Raw genomic sequence first — 20,100 nt, 5'->3', positions numbered from 1 at the left:
ATAATTAACAAAATCCATAAAGCCTACGAGGCAAACGCGGAGCCGCCACACAGGGACCTGAGGCTCCCGGCACCACCAACCGGGACCCCCCGCCAAACGCTCCCCCCCCAGAGCATTCACACCCCCTAGATGCCTGGTAATCTACCCCGGCTGTGACAGCAGAAATACCCCAACCCAACACAAAGAGGGAGGGAGGAAAAACAACACAGGGTAACGTGACTACAAGATGTCCCTCAGCTTCATGTCACAAGCCCTTAAATAACTACCCCCTAAACCCCACCCCCAACCTACCCAAAATTGGCGCCAAAGGCCTGGCCCTGCTTGGGATCCCAGTCAGGGTCCACTCTGGCCATGCCGGCCCCTGCGAGCATCTACATCTGTATCCAGAGGGCAGGGCCGGTCTTAGTACCAGGCAAAGTCAGGCAGCTGCACGAGGTGCCTGAACTAGGAGGCTACGGGCAGTCGCTGTAGAAAATACCACCAATGAGCAGAAAGACCGAAGACTAAAATTTGCAAGAATCCTGAACATAAACTCAATAATATTGTAACTACCCAAGAAGGATCGATGTGACTGGCGATTCCTAAGCCAAGAACCACCATGTTTATTGGCGGCTCAGAGCATCCCGCGTCTGAAAGAAGAACTAAAAATGGGTGAAGCCCGTTGGCCGCCATCTTGATAGTTTGGAGCTCCCAAGGCTGGTTTTCCATCATATTCTGAAGTCCATTTTTACCTTCTCTGTGTTCTGGAATGGAAAACTTTTTTGGGGAATGACGTCCAGATTTATTTTGCTTCTTTCTTCTTCCCAAAACGTCCCAGTTCTTTCGTCTAATCTGATCGCACATATCTTATATTTTATAACCATGAGAGCAGGCAAAGAGGATCATTCATTAAGAGCAGGGACCCAGAGCGTTACCGCCGGAATAATTTAAGAGGCCATTGGCAAAATGGCTCTGAGGAGATCCCGAGACCAACTTTTTGTTGAGTATTTCCGTTTTGCCAATGGCCTCTTAATCGGGGTGAGAAGAGAAGGCCACACATTAGGGGCCACGCGTAAAGCTGCCCGGAAGACGGAAAATAACTGAGCCTTGAATTTATTTTAACAAAACTATTTTTGTTTGACTTCTTCGTTGCCCCCCCAATAGTCCTTGCAGACAGGCTGAGCCACGACCACCATTTTGGGAATAAAGTGAACCCCTTCGTGTCATATTGAGAGATCTCTTGAGATATAACAAAAAAAAGTGAAAACAAATCAGGAAGAATGTAACGCAAACACACAGTTTTCAGCATCTGATATATTTAATATAAAATGATGATTTATTTGGGATGAGGATTCAGGGATTAGCGTTAGTCAGGATAGTATGAAGTGGAGCCATTTAAGGTTGAATTGGAATAAGTGTAGACTCTTGTTGTGTAGTAACTAACGAGCGCTATCCAAATGATGTTCACAGCAATTCCTACTCCCAGGGCTACCATGTTCAAAATAAACGTCGTCCGCGACTCACTGGAAGCAGAAGCCATGTCCCCGCGTGCCAAGGAGCCTTGGGTCTAAGAGAAAACATAAAAATATATATTTTATATAATATATTTAACTATTTCTGTATCCATATCGTAGCTCCCCGAGCCTAGCCCTTTGGAAATGCGTTGGTCTACAGAACCGCCTCGTGTCTCAAATAATCGGGGATCTCAACTGTTTGGAAAGAGCTGCAGGTGAAACATCTAAAAGAGGACATTGTTACAGAGAAACAGATACATTCTAAGGAGCTTACATTTGATATTTATATTACTTTACTGGTTGGGGGCGTAGAAAGACTTTATACATTTGCTCAAAATCTATTCCATATTTCTAAAATAATATTTCCCAATCACCTCTAGGCATAAACACCGCAGACCATCCGGTGCAAAGAAAAGTAACATGAAGAAAAGTGACATCTGGACAAAACAAGGTGGACTTTAAGATGTTACAAATGTTTCTTCCTTTTATTCTTTTTTCACCCTTTTTTCTTGCCCCCCGTTCGTTTCTCTCTATTCAAAGGACTTTGTATCTGCCCGTTCTCTCTAATGATTTGACCCTTCTTGGTCCCACCATTACCTTGCAAGAATAAACCAGAGCAACGATCCCAAGGGGGCAGCAGCAGCAGAGAAGATTGAAGATGGACAATCCCAAGTAATCACTGTAGGTCGCACGAAGAGGAGATACGCCTATCACAGCAGGCTGAGAATTCACCACCACATTGCTAATGGTTTGAGGTTGGCCGTATTGAGGAGTAGAGTTGGGATTAGGAGGATAGTTCTGCGGAGAAGCCATGTTGTCGGATTTCTGCTCTTGATGCATTGTGTTTTGTTTCACCTGAAGAAGGACGCTGTGATCTGCTTCTGGAGACGATGTTTCTTCAGCGTTCCGTAGGAGATAAGCGCCTTTCCTTCAGATGCTCCGGTCTGCAGATAGCGCAGGCAGATAATGTTACACTTTGAGGAAGTATCTGAGCTTTATAGTCACTTTTCCATACAGGTGACGTCTAAATGCCCCAAGAAAGAGGGCAGGATTTTAATCATTAAAATATAATCCATGCTGACAAATCTTTTTTTTATTCCATTTGTGACATTTCTCAATGTTTAACCCCTTCCATTGTTTACAACTAAATCTAAATGCGGATAAATAATATTATTCTTCTGAAATATATATACTTTATATACATTACCAGGTGTAGAACTGAATAATAAAATAAATATCATAATATTCTATACATTTATAGGATTTTCTCAGTAAATCCAAACTTCCTTAAATTACATCAGGCTGTCTGCTCTGACTGCATTCATCTGTCAGAAGTTTAAGTCGCTGCTTTCCTGTCTTTAGTTCCCAGAACTCTTGTTTGTAGCTGTAAAGTATAAAGTTTATATTATTTTGGTGAATATGAGTAAATTCAGGTTTCCTTAGGATCAGGGCTAAAGCTCCGAAGGCGGTGGAGGACATGGAGCATTTCTGGAATATGGTGGAGGGCATTGAATGGGGTCGGATTACGGTGGAGGGCATGGAGTGGGGTGGGATTGCGATGGAGGGCATGGAGTGGGGTGGGATTGCGATGGAGGGCATGAAGTGGGGTGGGATTGCGATGGAGGGCATGGAGCAGTGGTCAGGATATGGTGGAGGACCTGAAGCAGTGGTCAGAATATGGTGGTGGACCTTGTGCTGGGTTGTTGGGTTTGTCTTCTTGATTTATTGTTTCTCTTCATTACAGACATTTGTTTGAGGTAATTTGCCTCCTCTTCTTCGCTCTTCGTCTGCAGGCAATGCATTTAGTGAATGATATCATTGAAGACAAATATGAGGTAATATAAATTATTTACCTTTACGGGAAACCTTCAGGATCAGATTTCTGAATAGCTGAAGACGTTACAAAACAGTTTGCAATCTACAGAAGGAGTTCTTCACTATTCAACCCCACCTGCCAAATATCAAAGGATGGATAAATATTTTTCCTCCAAAACCGATCTCTTTCCATTTAGTGATCAGACCAGGTGTACAAGCGAACAGCCGGTTTTCACCAAAATAGGCATGTTTTACCATTCCATAGTTTGGACCCTCCCACGAGGAACGCCGGTCTACGCAACTATTTACTCAACACTAAATGCTAACTCACATCAACCATACCCCAGAAGGTCTACCTCCACTCTCCCCGTATTACCCCCTATAAAACATTCTGCTTCAGATAAGTGTTTTTTAGAGCTTAATGTCCGGTTTGTACCAAATCTTTTCCACTGGGGATTAAGATACAATTTCAGCTTTCAGAGCGAGAACTGGTACAATGAACAGACTGAATGAAGTTTCCTCGATCTCCGGGCCAGACCCCCCCACCCAACCCAACTTACCTTAACCAATAACGACTTGGGTTGAAAAGGCCACAGCCAATTTTATTTATTAACCAAGTCATTGTCACGCAGCCTTAGTCCCGACACTTCGCTGGGTGAACAGGGCAAAGACTACCAAACCGAACACATAAATATAATAAATAACATCAATAAAGATAAATAATTAACAAAATCCATAAAGCCTACGAGGCAAACGCGGAACCGGCACACAGGGACGGACAAGATACCCAAACCTGAGGCTCCCAACACCACCTACCGGGACCCCCGCCAAACGCTCCCCCCCCAGAGCATTCACACCCCCTAGATGTCTGGTAATCTATCCCCCGGCTGTGACAGCAGAAATAACCCAAAAACAACACAGGGAAAAACAACACAAGGTAACGTGACTACAAGATGTCCCTCAGCTCAACCCCTTAAATAACTACCCCCTAAACCCCACCCCCAACTTACCCAAAATTGGCACCAAAGGCCTGGCCCTACTTGGGATCCCAGTCAGGGTCCACTCTGGCCATGCCGGCCCCTGCGAGCATCTACATCTGTATCCAGAGGGCAGGGCCGGTCTTAGTACCAGGCAAAGTCAGGCAGCTGCACGAGGTGCCTGAACTAGGAGGGTAGACCGAAGACTAAAATTTGCAAGAATCCTGAACATAAACTCAATAATATTGTAACGACCCAAGAAGGATCGATGTGACTGGCGATTCCTAAGCCAAGAGCCACCATGTTTATTGGCGGCTCAGAGCATCCCGCGTCTGAAAGAAGAAGTAAAAATAGACGAAGCCCGTTGGATCATTCATTAAGAGCAGGGACCGAGAGCGTTACCGCTAAAATAATATAGAGATTTGTAAAATTGAGTCAGTATTTCCTACTCAACAATAGGTTGGTTTCGGGATCTCATTGGAGCCATTTTGCCAATGGCCTCTTAATCGGGGGGAGAAGAGAAGGCCACACATTAGAGGCCATGCGTTAAAGCTGTCCGGAAGACGGAATAGTCCTTGTAGACAGGCTGAGCCACGACCACCACTTTGGGAATAAAGTGAACCCCTTCGTGTCATATTGAGATAAGAAGGGTTTTTTTTTATTTTTGTTTTTAAGAATCCAGAAAAATATAACATTATCGTATAAGATAATATTAAAAACCTTAAAAAGAAGATTTTTGTTGTCGCGTGTCTCGGGAATTAAATCAGCTCAACGGGGAAATCTAAGATCCAAGATTTAGGAATCCAGGAAGTAGCTGCTCACGTAAAGATTTGCCTGCTGCACCCTCATAAATGGGAGGGTGAAACTTTAGCATTATATGGCCATTATAAAAAACATTATAAAAATTGTTCCTTTCAAATATTTTAAACATTCTATGTTATAAACAGCAAACGTTACTATGATCTGAAACGGAATTTCCGCGTACGCACCCAAGGATCTTTTATGACCTTTAGGAGTAAAGTATGTCAACTACTTTCTGCTTAGAATAGTCCTATTTTTGCTTAATTATTTCTGTAACGATATCGGTGCTAAGATAAATATACTATAGAATCACTAATCTCCACCATTTCTTCGCTTCTAAATCATTATAACCTAATTAACACAGATTTCTCTAGAATTATTCTAATTTCTATTATTATTACTACTATTATTATTATTAGGAATGTTGGCACAATCATCATATACGTGTTATTATCATTGTTTAACAATTAAGTATTGCTCTATGATAAACAGGGTATTATCTCTCTCTCTGTGTCTCTTCTCTCCATCTCACACACACTCTCTCCTTCTCTCTCTCTCTCTCCATCTCACACACACACTCTTCTTAGATGAAGATCAATAAATATCACTCAGACAAATACAGTTTATTGCAAAAGAACATGTACAATCAATGCTATGAGCAGAATACAAATAAATGGGGTGCAGGGGTCACGCGTGTCGGTGCTTCGGTACAATTTATATTTCAGTAAGATGTGTAAGGATCCAGTCTGCTCATCTACACCACATCATGCCTTCCCTAGGGCTCCCCAGGGGCTCTGATCTACCCTTCTCTAGCATAATAACCCTCCCCAGAGGCATTGAGCCCATTGCCCGCCTCCTTCCACCCGCAGCACCTTAAAAATCATATAAATGTAACATAATTTTGCAGACCTGGAGCCGCCATCGCTGCCAGTCATGAGATATTTTGGGTGACTTTCCCAGCTCAAACACCACACTGAGCTGATGCTTTATGGCGATGCTAATGAAGTCCATCCTTTCATTAGTCAGTGAGTCCGGCTGGTGATTAAGACCGAGCCGTCCTATTGTTTCCCACAGGCAGTATGATAAGGAGTCAGGGTGTTTTTCTAGTAGATTGGGGACTCAGATAACAGAGCGAGAATCATACAAACGGCTTTATATTATGGGGCAAAAACTACAACTGGGGTAAAAGAGGAAATCAGATTTTTAAAATGTATTTTAATATAATATGAGGAATAAAAAAAGGTGGGAGATACCCTTTAAGCAAAGATATACGTTCTTTACTTGAAATGTTTTCATTGCTCTCAGCGACACTTAAGTCTTTTCCTTTGGAAGTTTAGTCTGCACTTAAGATTACGGCAAAGTCCTAATGGGGCGTTAAATTAAACGCGGCTACAAATCATTCTTCTCTTTGTTTCCCAGACGGTCACAAATCTGGGGAAGAGATGATTGATTTTTTTTTCTGGCTGCTATTGCTAATGACGTCCAATTTTACCAATTCATATAATAGATTGCAAGCTCTTCAGAACAGACTGCAGAATAACGAAAGGGCATTCATCCCATTCCCCCCCCACCCCAAAATTAAAGCCAACTTTATCTCTTATATACATAAATAAACCCGACAGAAAAGGAAACCTTTTACATTCTGATTGATCCGATTGCATGGTTTTATTAAAAAAATAAATGCTTTTCATATACTCCGAAAGCAACAAAATTACAGAAGACAAATATTTATAAGGATTTTAGAAATTAATGAATTAAAAACCCAAATCAATTTATAACAGGGAAGGTGGGGAAAGAAAAAAAAATTATAAGGTCAAATTTCTTCTAAATTCAGCTATTTCTTATCCTATTAAAAAATAAGAAAAAAAAAGCAGATTTCAAAATCCACCAAAGTTAACCCAAAATGTAATTTCAGTTAAAAACTTTTTTTTTTGTGAACTCCTTAACCTGTCATTGCCATTGTTAAACATTTTGGGCTTTAATCATCGATTTCCCATCTAATTGACGCCCTGATCTCTGAATCTTCAAAAAAGAGAGGCCAGAAGTGGAAATAACAAAACGAAACGTTCCCAAAATGTGGAGCTCATCAGATAAACCAGGAGAAGACAGATATGGATGATTCTAGAACTCTAGAGGACACACAGGAAACGCAGCTCCGTGAGTTAGATAAGAAAAGAAGCAGACCGACAAAAATCTAGAAATTTACAAGCCATTTTTTAGAAAACAAAATCTAAAAAATAAAATTAGATCAAAAAAAATATAATTATTATATCATTCACATTATTTCAAGATCTAAATATACTTTGATACACCAAAAACATGATCTTCATATTAAATTGTGTTATTTGTAACCGTTTGGTGATTATCATCCCAAAATCTGTCTACTTTACTCTAACTGGAACAATTCCCAATCATAAAAAAACCAAAACTTAATATTCTTATGAAATGATGTTAGTTGTAATGGTGACAGTTTGGTGAATAACCGGATATTATTAATATAATCATTTAATATTGATATTTTTCACTGTTCTCCCTTTTTTCAGCGCATTTTGCCTGCACGGAGTCACATTGGAAAAACCGCAGCTCGACCGCGACGCACGAGCTTAACTCGCCGGACTTTATCTTTTAATATTAACAATAACAGATAAAGTGAATTTACAAGAGGGGGAAACACTCGGCTGTAGGCATACAAACAAGGAAGTCATGGCTCTATATTTAGACCTCCAATGCCCGACGATAAACATTCTACATGGGAAATATGTACCCCATCTATTATTAGTAATGGGTTAATTTCCCCGTCCGGCCCAAAAAAGACTCAAACAACAGCGTTTGTCCAGAAGCCACAGCATATAGGTTTCTGAAATAGGAAAATAATAATTTACCTTGTAAAATGCTATTTTTCTTATATTTTAAATAGATTCATTATAAAAAATTGGATGGAATTTGCAATCATAGTTAGATTTTTTTGAGCTTGGAACATAACATTTTATTACTTAAAAGTAAAAATATGTTTTATTTCTGATGTAAAGTTCTTAAATAAACCATATTTGTAGAATTAATTAATTTTATTGTCTATAATAATACTATTTATCTGCTCTTTTTTTCCACCAAGACACTTAGAGTACGTCGGAGCCGTAGCTAGCTCCTTTTGTGCCCGAGTCAAGAATGGAAAATTGTGCCCCCAGCTACAGAGACTATTTTATTTGCACTGCCCTTACACACTGCCTTTACACACACCTGCCCATGAACACACATATACACATACACTGCCTTTACACACACCTGTCCATAAACACTCATATACACATACACTGCCCTTACACACGCCTGCCCACACACACTGCCTCTACACACACCTGTCCATAAACACTCATATACACATACACTGCCCTTACAACGCCTGCCCACACACACTGACTTTACACACCTGCCCATGAACACACATATACACATACACTGCACTTACACACGACTGCCCACACACACTGCCTCTACACACACCTGTCCATAAACACTCATATACACATACACTGCCCTTACACACGCCTGCCCACACACACTGACTTTACACACACCTGTCCATAAACATACATATACACATACACTGCCCTTACAAGGAGCTGCCCATTAACACACATATACACATACACGGCCCTTACTCACCTCTGCCTTTACACACACCTGCCCATAAACACGCCTATATACACACACATACACTGCCCTTCCACACTGCCGTTACACACACCTGCCCATAAACACACATATACATATACACTGCCCTTATACAGTTCTGCCTTTACACACACACATATGCACATACACAAGTTTGCTTGATCAATGAAGTCATTCAAATTGTCTTGTTTCATGTCACTTTTTTTAAACTTCTCTGCCCCAGACCATCACAACAAAAAAAAGAAGAATTAAGCCGACGGTTCTGGTCGTCAGGCTGACGTATAACGTCAATGCTCCTTGTGGCAATAAGCTAATGATTTCCTGCACACGTATACAGTAAAGTGCATTCTTGACCGATATGGGCGATTTTCCATGCTGGAGAAGTTGGTCCTCAAGTTACACAGGAAGTTTAGAATGTTAGGAACTAAAACTGCAAACAATACTGTTACGTTTAGCCAAAATAACAAAGGTAACGACATCTTCGACTATAAGGAACTTGGCAAGAGCTGAGCTATCCGTATTGTTAGTGAATATACAAACGAAGCTGGTGGTCCCCCGTATCGACGAGTCTTTAAATGACCTTCAAGAGGCATTGCTCAGGAGTCTGCCCCATACGGGGGACAATATACACAGTGAGTAGGTGTGGGGCCCCTATGGGACAGAGACAATCATTTGTTATTGTCATAGGATCCAAGGAGACAGTCTTACAGGCTGTTGGCTGAATCTCCCGGGAGGAGGAAGGATGCTTTGCATGTATACAATGGAGCTAATTTAAAACTCCACGTCGCTTTTATAATGACTTACGTAGGCCAGAAAAAATTCTAGAAAAATACCAGCGTATAATTATTAAATAATAAAAAAACAGCTAATATCTTGATTTCATTGTGGACGATTGTGGAAAAGCCACCTTGAAGAGGTGGTAGAGGGCAATACAGTGAGGGTATTAAACATGCATGGGATAGGCATAAGGCTTCTGAATCTAAGACGAGACCAACGACTCATTAAGGTTTGACGAGACGGGGGCCGGATGGGGCCGATTGGCATTTTCTATGCAAATTCACCCAGGTTTTCTCAAACTGAAATAAAACATTTTGGAAACATTTAACAAACTCTAGACATTTTAGGGGGTATCTTGTGAGGGGTAGAAGGGCCTATCTATGTATGTTATATAATGTTTACTGTTTACTATAAGAAAGTGGCTCTGAAGTCCTCGGCTTTTCTGGCTAACGTCATTTCCCGTCGGGCGACCCCCTCCTAAGAATTTCCTTCGAGTCGATGCGATCCGGAGATAAACGAATCGATATGTACACAAGCAGAGGACTCACAAACAACCAGGATAATTTAAGCAACCAGGGATGCTTTTCTTTGTTAAACGATCAAAACATCCTGTCCAAAGTCCCCGACCCACCCAGAGGCAGATGCCAGAGACAGAAGAGAACCCATCCCAGATGTTATTCCACCCCGCTGGGGAAAAAAGAAAAGACCAAAATACTTTTCAAAACACAAAAAGCCCAAAGAAAATGGCTTTACCAGTTCTGTGTACTTTTGGATTCACACCTGTTAATGTCTTCACAATGATCTGGCCCCCGACCAATGTTCTAGGACAGAACCCTAGAGATACGTCAGTGCTTTCACCTACAATACGGACAACATTTCTGTAGGAGGCACAAAAAATTATATGTTTTTATGAAAAAAATATATTTATTTCAATTTTGTGAGGTTTTTTTTCCCTTTAAAATTCGAAATATTGGTTAAAAATGTTGGTTAGAAATATTAGAAACGAGTTATTATTTGCTTTTATTCAGCATTTCGTGTCATTTTCAGTCTATTCTTAGGAGATCTTTTGTAAACATTGCTGATGAGTGCATAACTTAACACAAAATGTTATCCAAACCATGATTATTTTGAATTTTTATTAATTATTTTATTTTTATTATATCTGATATATTTTATATGATATATTATATATATATCGCATATATAAAAGTTATAAATGTTAATATATATTACATATAAAAGTTATACAAATATATATATATATCACATATATAAAAGTTATAAATGTTAATATATATTACATATAAAAGTTATACAAATATATATATCACATATATAAAAGTTATAAATGTTAATATATATTACATATAAAAGTTATACAAATATATATATATCACATATATAAAAGTTATAAATGTAAATATATATTACATATAAAAGTTATACAAATATATATATATATCACATATATAAAAGTTATAAATGTTAATATATATTACATATAAAAGTTATACAAATATATATATTACGTATATAAAAGTTCTAAAAGTTTACTGTATATCCACAAGTTCAAATTCACAATGGCACTTTTCTTAATTTTAAGTTTGTTTTGTTTTTGCACAAATTACCAGCGGACACTAATGACACAATGGTAAAATATTTTAAAGTAATATTTATAGATATTGGTCAATAAATAAACTTAAATTGACAGTTTCACCTACGTCATTTATTCCTTATGGTTTGTATTGATCAATTTTTGTTAAAGAAAAAAGAATCTATAGGAGAGCCTATAAAATGAAAGTAATTAATAATGGACAATTCATTTTTTTATTAAAATACCGGTAAGTCTGTTTCAGGATTTGTCTTGAATAACGACATATAGGTCAGAAAGTCGTAATTATTAAGTAGAATTGGCCTATTTCCAAGAGATTGACGGGGAACGGCTCTGGCATACTATAAAAGACTATTTTTAGGAAGGGGTTATTTTAAGATCCATTGAATCCAGAGACAAGGAAAGGCTCCTATTCATGCCTATTTGTATGTGTGCGCGGAGTACGAGCGGACATATAATGTTTATCCACGTGCGTATACATTCAGACGTACGCCGAGGGCACATCATCTTCCGAATACTTCCATTACGTGTTTCTTGGAACGTCATTTATCGGTTAAAAACGACACAGAACTTTGGATTCAGTAGTCATACGCCGGCCCCATGCTGTTGACCAATATATATAAATAGTATTATAGTATTATAAATATTTTACTATTGTTTCAGTTGTAGCCATTTTTTTGAAAAAACAAAAAAACCTTAAAATTATGTATTAGCATCTACCACTTCTTCTGTGAGGCTGTTCCACTTATTTACCACTTCTCAGTAAAGTAAAACTTCCTTCCATTCCATCTCAGTCTCTGACTCTCTAGTGTTAAATTCTGGTCTCTTGTTGTAACTTTTCTCCTCCTTTGGAATAATCTTCCCTCCTGTTCTTTATCCCTATATGTATTTAAATGTCTCTCTCCCGTTCCCTCTGTTGCTTCTCTCCCCATCGTTCGATCTCCCATCCAATCTCTCTTCTTTGCCCTGTCTTTCTCTCCCGTCCCTTCTCTCTCTCTTCTGTCCCCTGTCTCTCTCTCCCATCCCCTCTGTCTCTTTTCTCCACATCTCTCTCTTCCATTCCTTCTCTCTCTTCTCTCCCTCCCTGTCTCTCTCCCATCCCCTCCCTCTTCCCCATCCCCTCTCTACTCCGTTTTTCTTTCCCTTCCCCTCTCTCTTCTCTCCTCCATCACTCTCTCCTATCCCTTCTCTCTCTTTTCTCTCCTCCATCTCTCTCCCCATCCCCTATCGTTCTTCTCTCCTTCATCTCTCTGCCATCCTCTCTCACTCTCTTCTCTTCTCCATATATCTCTTCCATCCCTTCTCTCTCTCTCTCTTCTCTCCTCCATCTCCCGCACCCCCTCTCTTTTTTCATTCTCCCATGTCTCTCCCATCCCCTCTCTTCTCTCCTCCAAGCCGGACATATTGAGTTAAGTTTTGCTGATCGTTTTAGTTGTCCTCTTTTGAGTTCTCTCCAGCAGGTCAATGTCTTCCTGAAGCAGAGTCCACATATAACGCGGGCTGATGCGTTATTTCATGGTCAGGTGAGGAGTACGATTTAAACGTATAGTGAATTTTTTTACGGGAAGGCGAGATACGGCTTGTTCATCTGTAATTGGTCGCTTTGGCAACGACTTTCTCCGCACGACACTGGACGGGCCGATCGCGTCAAATAACCGTTGATACTCCATCCTTGATGCAGAGCGCATCCGGGCCGAGGCTTTTTAAAGGGTCCTTATCAGAGCCGAGCGCTGAAAGATCAAGTGAGAGGCAGCAGGAAACCGCGAAAAAGAAGCAATTAAGGAACAAACCAAAAGAGAGCAAAAATGCCTTAAAACAATGATCGGGGTTAACGGCAAAGCATCAAAGAGCTTGAAAAGTGAAAACAGCCAGAGGAAGACACGTCAGCTGTGACCTGAAGAGCTCAGAGAAGCCTACAATCTGCCGGCACATCGGCCCCATTTGGCCCCCGTCTAGTCGCTCCCGTTTCTCCCGCTGTAAAGACTCAAACCTTAATCAGTCGTTGGTCTCGTCTTAGATTCAGGAGATAGGCTTTTACCATGTAGGGGACCTCCAAGTCCTAGATGTCCCCCAAAGGCTTCGTGGTGCATAAGTAGATCTCTTGAAGTTGGCGCCTATGACATCTACTGAAATGATTTACTGCCAGGACAGGCTCTTATTTATCACACGACTGGGGCAATTAAAATAGAAAAGTTGGCTATATCGACTTTTCTTGACCCATAACGCAACCACACGTATGTGAGCACGGATTACATACATGTTCGGAGCAACAAATACTGTAGCTGGATATGATGAGATCACATAACGGAGCCAAACCTTCTGTTCTACTGATGCAACCGACGTCTTTAGCTGCTGCCGGCCACTATGGCTCGAAATGCGATGCTTTGGGCAATACGGAGTACATGCATGTTACATTACAGTTACATTGTATTTATATAGCGCCAGCACATTCCGTAGCGTATGTTAGTATATGTTAATATACATAATACGGTTAGACACAAACCAATACATATGTTGGCAGGAATTGAAATTCGGAGCAAGACACCACATTTTTATTAAGCAACAATATAATAATTTTATAAATAATGCTATTTTTTTATAAATAAAGAGAGAAACCGAATTCCCCTCCTCCCCCCCATATGGCATGATCCGATTCTCTTATTCGTCTTGCGTATAAACTCGGTGACACTCAAGGGTTAAAAAAACACACAGCTTAGACTTAGTAATGCTCATTGCTAAAGAGTTTTTTTTTCTTATTTTTTTGAAGTCAGACCTATGTGTAAATTCCCTTTCCTTCCTCATCGGGACAGACACACGTCTCTCCCACCCCCCTTTTCCTTCTGTCCTCCCCCCCCCACCAGTTTACCCTTGGTCTCAGGAGTCCCCATCCCCGGCAGCTGGCGCCTCGCAGACTCTGAGATGACATGGTAGTGAGGTGAGCAGAGAGATGGACGTGAGGTGGGGTGAGGAGGGGGCTGAGGGGCAAGAGGGCAGGGTCGAGGACAACAGGGTATAAATCCCATAGGGGGTGAGATGCTATCCAACCACTGACAGGGACCTGCTGGAGATGCACTCAATGGACACGATGGGACCACAGACCTTCTCGGTGCTGCTCTGCACCCTTCTGATGGCTTCAGGTGAGCTTCATCCCATCTCCACCGGCACACACACAACTGCATAGACTACCGACATACAGGGGACCAGGGAAAACACAATCTACGTGGCTTGTCTTACTAGGCATGATTTTTTACTCTGCATTCTACTAAAAATCCCCCAAGTTCTATTCCTAAACCTAGGAATTCCACCGAGCTAGAGTTACCAAAATAATCTCCTTTTCTTCCGAAAAGCTTACACTTGTTCACACAAATTGGGTTATTTTTGCTTTTTTCATTTTTCCGATCAACGGTTCATCAAATTGTTTTAAAAGAAAAACATTCCTGGTTTTATACAGATTTTTGTTGGTAAATCCCAATAATCCGAAAATGTTTTTCGTAAAACTTTTGCAGGAAAAGCACAAAAAAACCCCCACAAATCCACTTTTGTGTATCTCAAAATGCTTTTTTTAAAAAAAAATATTTTAATAAGTTTCAACCCTATATGCCTCTGGAATGACCTCGCCTACTCTTCCCCAAAAAATTTGTTTTTTTTCCTAAAAAACTAAAATACCTAAAATTGAAAATGAAAAAGTGTGTGAAATGTTTTATAAAGATGAATTTTAAACGAGATGTCCTGTTATAATTCACTAATTCCATTTACGGTGTTCCTTTAAGATAAGAAGAGTTGATATTAAAATGAAATAGTTAAAAAAAGAATGTTCTCGTTTCTCTCGGAATGTCTCGGAAGAGATTTTTCATTCTGGAAGAGTAGCAGCAAGCTTTGCATCCACCGATTATGACAAAACTCAGCGACGGGAGGACAATTAATACAATTTATGCCTCCAGAGAGCGGATACTTTGGCTCCAATCCCAGGAACATGGCCAAGTATACAAAAAGATCAGAATAGCACCAGAGAATGAGACAGACGATGCTCTGGTGCTTAGAAAAGCATCGGGAAAAAGTGTTGATGCTTGAAATTTTTTGGACATTTTTCTCTTTTTTTTATATAATTTGTATTGTATTTCTTTTTTTTGTTATTTTTAGTGAATTGTGCAAAGCCAAAAATGGAAATCATTCCATCCAATGGAGAGATATACTTAGGAGAAAGCAAATACTTCATATGCAAAGGTATGTTTCAGACAAATTCCAATCTTTTTAGACTTCTCCGATCTACTTCTTCAAGACTTTTTAATTTCTTAAAAATATTATATATATATATAATTTTTATATTATTTTTTTGCATTTATTTAGTTTATTTTTTCATTATTATTATCTATTAAAACTATAATATAATTTTATCTATTAAATTATTAAAAAAAAAAAAGTTGTAACTTGATCCCAATATAAGCGAACATTCTTTACAATAGTCCATCTATCAATCCCAAAATGTTATATATATAAACCCGCAGTTTCTAGTGACGCGGCTCTGAAATGGCTGACGTCAGATGATGAGGAAATTGAAGATGAGCCAGGAAGGTATCAGCTGAAGACTTTAGATGAAACCACCATGGGCCTGAGCGTAATAAAATTGGGAATGGAGTCTGACCAGATCATCAAGTGTCAAGCAACCTTCGAATCGGATGAAACTATTGAGAAAGAAATCATGCTTACTGTTATAAGTGAGTTGTTAAAAGTGATAAATTACTTGTTCTCTACAGAGGAAGTTTCACAGACCGGGAGTAAAGGCTGAGACTTTAGATTAGCAAACTCCTTTGAGAGATAGAATCCTTGATCTCCTTATTTCCTTTCGGATGTATGATGTTCTAAATTGGAACCCTGACACACAGATACGGGCTCATTCTGTTTCACGATCCACGTATCTGAAAGAATCATCTTCTAGAGAGAAAAAAGTGAAATGGTCCCAAACATAGAGGACCGAGTTTCAGAAAGCCCCCTTTGTTAATCCCCATACCCCATTTCAATGTAGATATCACAATATGATTTGGAAAGAGAATGATTAAAAAGGTTTTAGATCATTTTATTAAATGTAACACTTTTCTTTGCTACAGAGAAGCCCAAAATTGTAGGAAACTTCGAAACAGTTAAAGAATTTACAGCCGGCACCACGGCAGAGCTCCGGTGCTCGGCCGATGGAATACCCGCACCGAAAGTATCCTGGCTTCGTGATGGACAAGCACTGCCTTCTTCTCAAGGTTAGTGTCAGGGGCTTTTATATCGAGCTTAAATCACTCCGGATGTCCTTGACAGATGTATTTTCTTAGACCCCTCATATATTTAGATTTGTCAACCATTTTTGTTTCCAGTTGGTTTATCCATCAGACTTGACGGAACCCTGGAGATAAAGAACATCCAACTGTCCGACGCTGGGACCTACACCTGCAAAGCATCCATCGAGAAGAGAGATGAGGTGGACACGAAGAATGTATCTGTCATCGTGAATGGTGAGTTACGTTATAATCAAAGCTGAGGTTCCCGAAGATAGTCAAAGATACTTTGATGGTATAGCTGGGATTCGGTAGAGGTGCCCGGTAACATTTTGAGGGTCATCTCCCTTACCTGCAGTGACACATAATGTGAAATATGTCTTCTGCAGTATACAATAAATAAGCCTTTTGGTTTTGCTCCTCTGTATTGTTACACTTACTCTTCAAGAATTATAACTCTGTATGTAAATGTGTCTTCATGTCCCCTTCCAGCTGCTCCAGTTGTGCGATTTGAGACTGATAATACGAACGCTACCATCAAATCCAATACCTCTCTGACCTGCCTCGTTACTGGAAATCCCAAGCCCACAGTCACCTGGCACAGGTATCAATGTAGATTACGTTTTGAGTCTGGCTGAGCGCACAAATCAAAGAACGTTACTGGTGAAAAATACAATGGCTGCTGTTTCAAATGTAACCTGTTAGATAAAAGATAGTAATGTTTTGGGAACAGAGTTTAGTCCAAACCCTTTGAGAGTCTGATTGTTCATTCTGTTATTTTCAGGGGATCAGAACTTCTCCAACACGACGGAGAGAAGTATATTCTGAGTTCCAACGGGCGAGAGTTGTCCATTCTGGACCTGGAAAAATCCGATGAAGGGGAATATACGTGCAATGCAACAAATAGCTTTGGAGAGAACGGCGCTACATTGGTCCTCGAAGTTCTCAGTAAGTCATGGTTTACTCTGCAAACATTTGTACCAGTCCATGATAGCCAGAAATTTGGTTCTTCACTGTTAGCCCTTCATTCGGTGAGTTACAGTTATAATGTCAGAATAATATAATCTTTAGCAAGAGCGTATTTTACCAGGAACAGTTACTTTAAAAGATATTTAGTTGAAGTAGCAGTTGAGAAGTAGGTCATTTATGACAATCTTTTGGGTACCAAAGCTGAAAGCCAACAACACTCAACATTTATAAAACATATGAAAACTGAGCTTCTCCGTAAGAAGTATTCTGGGATGTCCTGATGATGTCCGCCCCTAGTATACCAAGTCTGTTGATGCTGAGTTTGTTTCTGAAGCATCCATTAAAACCTAAATATATTGTCTCTTCTCTGGAGATAGATGGAGTAGTAAGGTCTTCACACTCCATGGATTAATAGACTTGTCTCTGATCTCTTATTTTTCAGATCCAGAACCCCAGCAATTGGGAGTGGGAGTGATCGCCGGTATTCTTCTGGTCCTATTGTTGGCTGTACTGTTGGCCGTTGACCTGACCTGCTATCGAACCAAACGTCGTGGCTTCCTCATGTACATCTCCACCAGCTTATTAAAAAAGTCCATCCCTAGAGTGAAGCTCGAGGAGACAGAGTCCAAGTAAGTGTCCTCCTGAAAGTCGAGACCCTCTTCTAATCCCCTCAAAACTCATCCCATCTCTACTCTTATGCTCTATTCTCATTTTTTGTCTAGGAAAGGATCTGCTGACAAAAGTCAGGTGGTAAACATCTCAGGAATTGATGCCTGACAAGAACGAGAAGATTTTGGACGGGAATCGGCACAAAAGTCCATGTTTAAACAGACATTAAGCTGGCGAAGCCTCCACTCTCGATAGAAGCAGAGACTCGAGTGCCTACGAAGTAACACTCTAGATTGTGCCATAAACTAGAACGGAATCTGTATTTGTTTTTAAATACATCTTTTTGAGTTTAGAGAATCGGAAAATAATCCACTAAAAAGGTCAAAAAACGCAAGTACTATTGGGTATTTTTAGCGATCCCGTTACCCATATATAAAATATGTACAAAAAAGCTTTAATATTCTTAGTAAAAAAATATAGGCAGCTATAGATCCGCAGATAAGACAGAGTAATTAAAAATAAACTTCATGAACATAAAGTTAGAACCACTAAAATTCATAAAAATATTACGTTGATAGAATTTAGGATTTAGAAGCCGTCTTTAGATGCAAATTAAACTGATGATAGGTTGGGTCTTAAAGTTCTTGTTATGACAAGTATCTGGAGAACAGATGGTGTCCTTTCTGGTGTGGTCTCCTCGATGAAGTCCACTATCGATGATACTGGAAGTGGATCAGCACAGAACCTTGGGGTCTTCTGATGTCCATCATTTTAATTTGAGATACAAATCAATTACAAAAGGACCATTCTCTGTAGGAACTAAAACCGTGATTCCGTGTCAGTGGTCACTGGACCTTTGAGGGACTGCATGGCCAAACATTGTCCATTGAGTATGTATATATGGAACTTAATGTATCGATTAACTTAACCACATTCCGAAGCACATGGAGGTCGTAACCCTCACGAATATTACTTTAGGAATCCACTTTGTCATGCAGGACCATGTTGCCTTAACATCAGTCCTATCCCCCCATCTTTATCTAGACTTATTTATCTTCACGAAATCGTTCAGATAACTGAAGTCCTTTAGTCTGAATCCAATCTGTGTTTTTCTAGAACTGTATGATAATAAAAATGTACATAGAGTATGTATCGGCGGCTTATGGGAAAATCTGATTGCTTTAAATAAAGGTGATTTCTACAAAGCCCTCTTAGTCTGTGTTCTGTTTCTCTCTCCTTGACTCTCCCCCTCATCCACTCCTTGAAGTTAAGGGAGAGCTACTGCCACCTAGTGGAATATCTCAGCACATCAATGTACCGAGATATCAATGAGCATCACATACGGGTTGGGAGCCTTCTGGATTAACTAGAACAGCCTCCCAGCAGAAGTAGCCATGACCAATACAGTAAAGGATTTTAAACATGCGTGGGGTAGGCATATGGCTTCTGACTTCAGAGGGGTGAACAGGAGCTTGCCTTCTTTTCACACGGATCCTTGATTAATTATTTTCCAAAATAGGAATAAGAAGAGCATTTAAAGGCCCCCACGTTATTCTTATTGGATCCAATTCAATGGCGCTTTGTCTTCAATTTCTCAATCACGCTCGCAAGTACGGGCTGTGAATACATGACATTGTGTTACTGATTTAGGAGAAGGGGGCAACCGAGGACATCTGGTTAAAACCCCGATTCCTCCAGATGCTTGAACTCCAAGTTTGTGTGAAGGCCGTCAAGAAGAAGAGAAAAAGGGCGAGCTGAACGCGAATACTCGGAATTCTTATAGTACTACTAGGGCAGTCGTCATTACGAAGGCGGAGGGGGGGTTCGCGGAGACCCTTGTTAACCACAAACTATGGTGACTCCTGAGAGACCAGGGCGAGAACTTTCATCCATATCAGAAAATGTACTTTCCGCCCTGTGGAAACTCCAGTGGAAAGAAAGCCTTTTATCCTTGGCTTCACCAGCGTTGCGGCGTTTATAGGATCAAATCTGGCCGTTTTGGCTGAGCTTTGCCCCCGCGGAGGTTGTTTTGGTTGGAAATCCTTTGGTACCGTAATCCCACCTGCCGTCCCCCCCCCAAGTCCACTTCTCCCGAGGACAATTCTCGACCAGTC

The 20,100-nt window shown here is 40.2% G+C and overlaps 1 protein-coding gene and 1 long non-coding RNA gene across 2 annotated transcripts; one reads left to right on the top strand and one right to left on the bottom strand.

Moving 5' to 3' along the window:
• Positions 1-1,278: 1,278 nt before the first annotated feature.
• On the bottom strand, positions 1,279-2,283 carry LOC128469872 (uncharacterized). The gene is made up of 2 exons (XR_008345999.1): positions 2,091-2,283; positions 1,279-1,546 (listed from the first exon to the last, which is right to left on the bottom strand). It is a non-coding gene; the product is annotated as an uncharacterized LOC128469872 (long non-coding RNA).
• An 11,859-nt stretch (positions 2,284-14,142) lies between these two features.
• Positions 14,143-19,191, top strand: LOC128469851 (neural cell adhesion molecule 1-like). The gene is made up of 9 exons (XM_053451646.1): positions 14,143-14,284; positions 15,288-15,371; positions 15,653-15,862; positions 16,253-16,396; positions 16,508-16,645; positions 16,901-17,012; positions 17,193-17,356; positions 17,820-18,006; positions 18,100-19,191. The coding sequence occupies exons 1-9, from the start codon at positions 14,215-14,217 to the stop codon at positions 18,152-18,154; spliced, it is 1,164 nt and encodes a 387-aa protein (XP_053307621.1). The 5' UTR covers positions 14,143-14,214; the 3' UTR covers positions 18,155-19,191.
• The last annotated feature ends 909 nt before the right edge of the window (positions 19,192-20,100 follow it).

Source organism: Spea bombifrons, chromosome 12, assembly GCF_027358695.1.
Source record: "Spea bombifrons isolate aSpeBom1 chromosome 12, aSpeBom1.2.pri, whole genome shotgun sequence".
In the NCBI taxonomy this organism is placed as follows: domain Eukaryota; kingdom Metazoa; phylum Chordata; class Amphibia; order Anura; family Pelobatidae; genus Spea; species Spea bombifrons.
This window is presented reverse-complemented; position numbering and strand designations above follow the sequence as displayed.

Coding starts and splice junctions, on each gene's coding strand:
- LOC128469851 (XM_053451646.1), top strand. CDS start 14,215: ATGCACTCAATGGACACGATGGGACCACAGACCTTCTCGGTGCTGCTC. Junction 15,372..15,652: donor CAAATACTTCATATGCAAAG/GTATGTTTCAGA, acceptor ATAAACCCGCAG/TTTCTAGTGACGCGGCTCTG. Junction 16,397..16,507: donor AGCACTGCCTTCTTCTCAAG/GTTAGTGTCAGG, acceptor TTTTGTTTCCAG/TTGGTTTATCCATCAGACTT.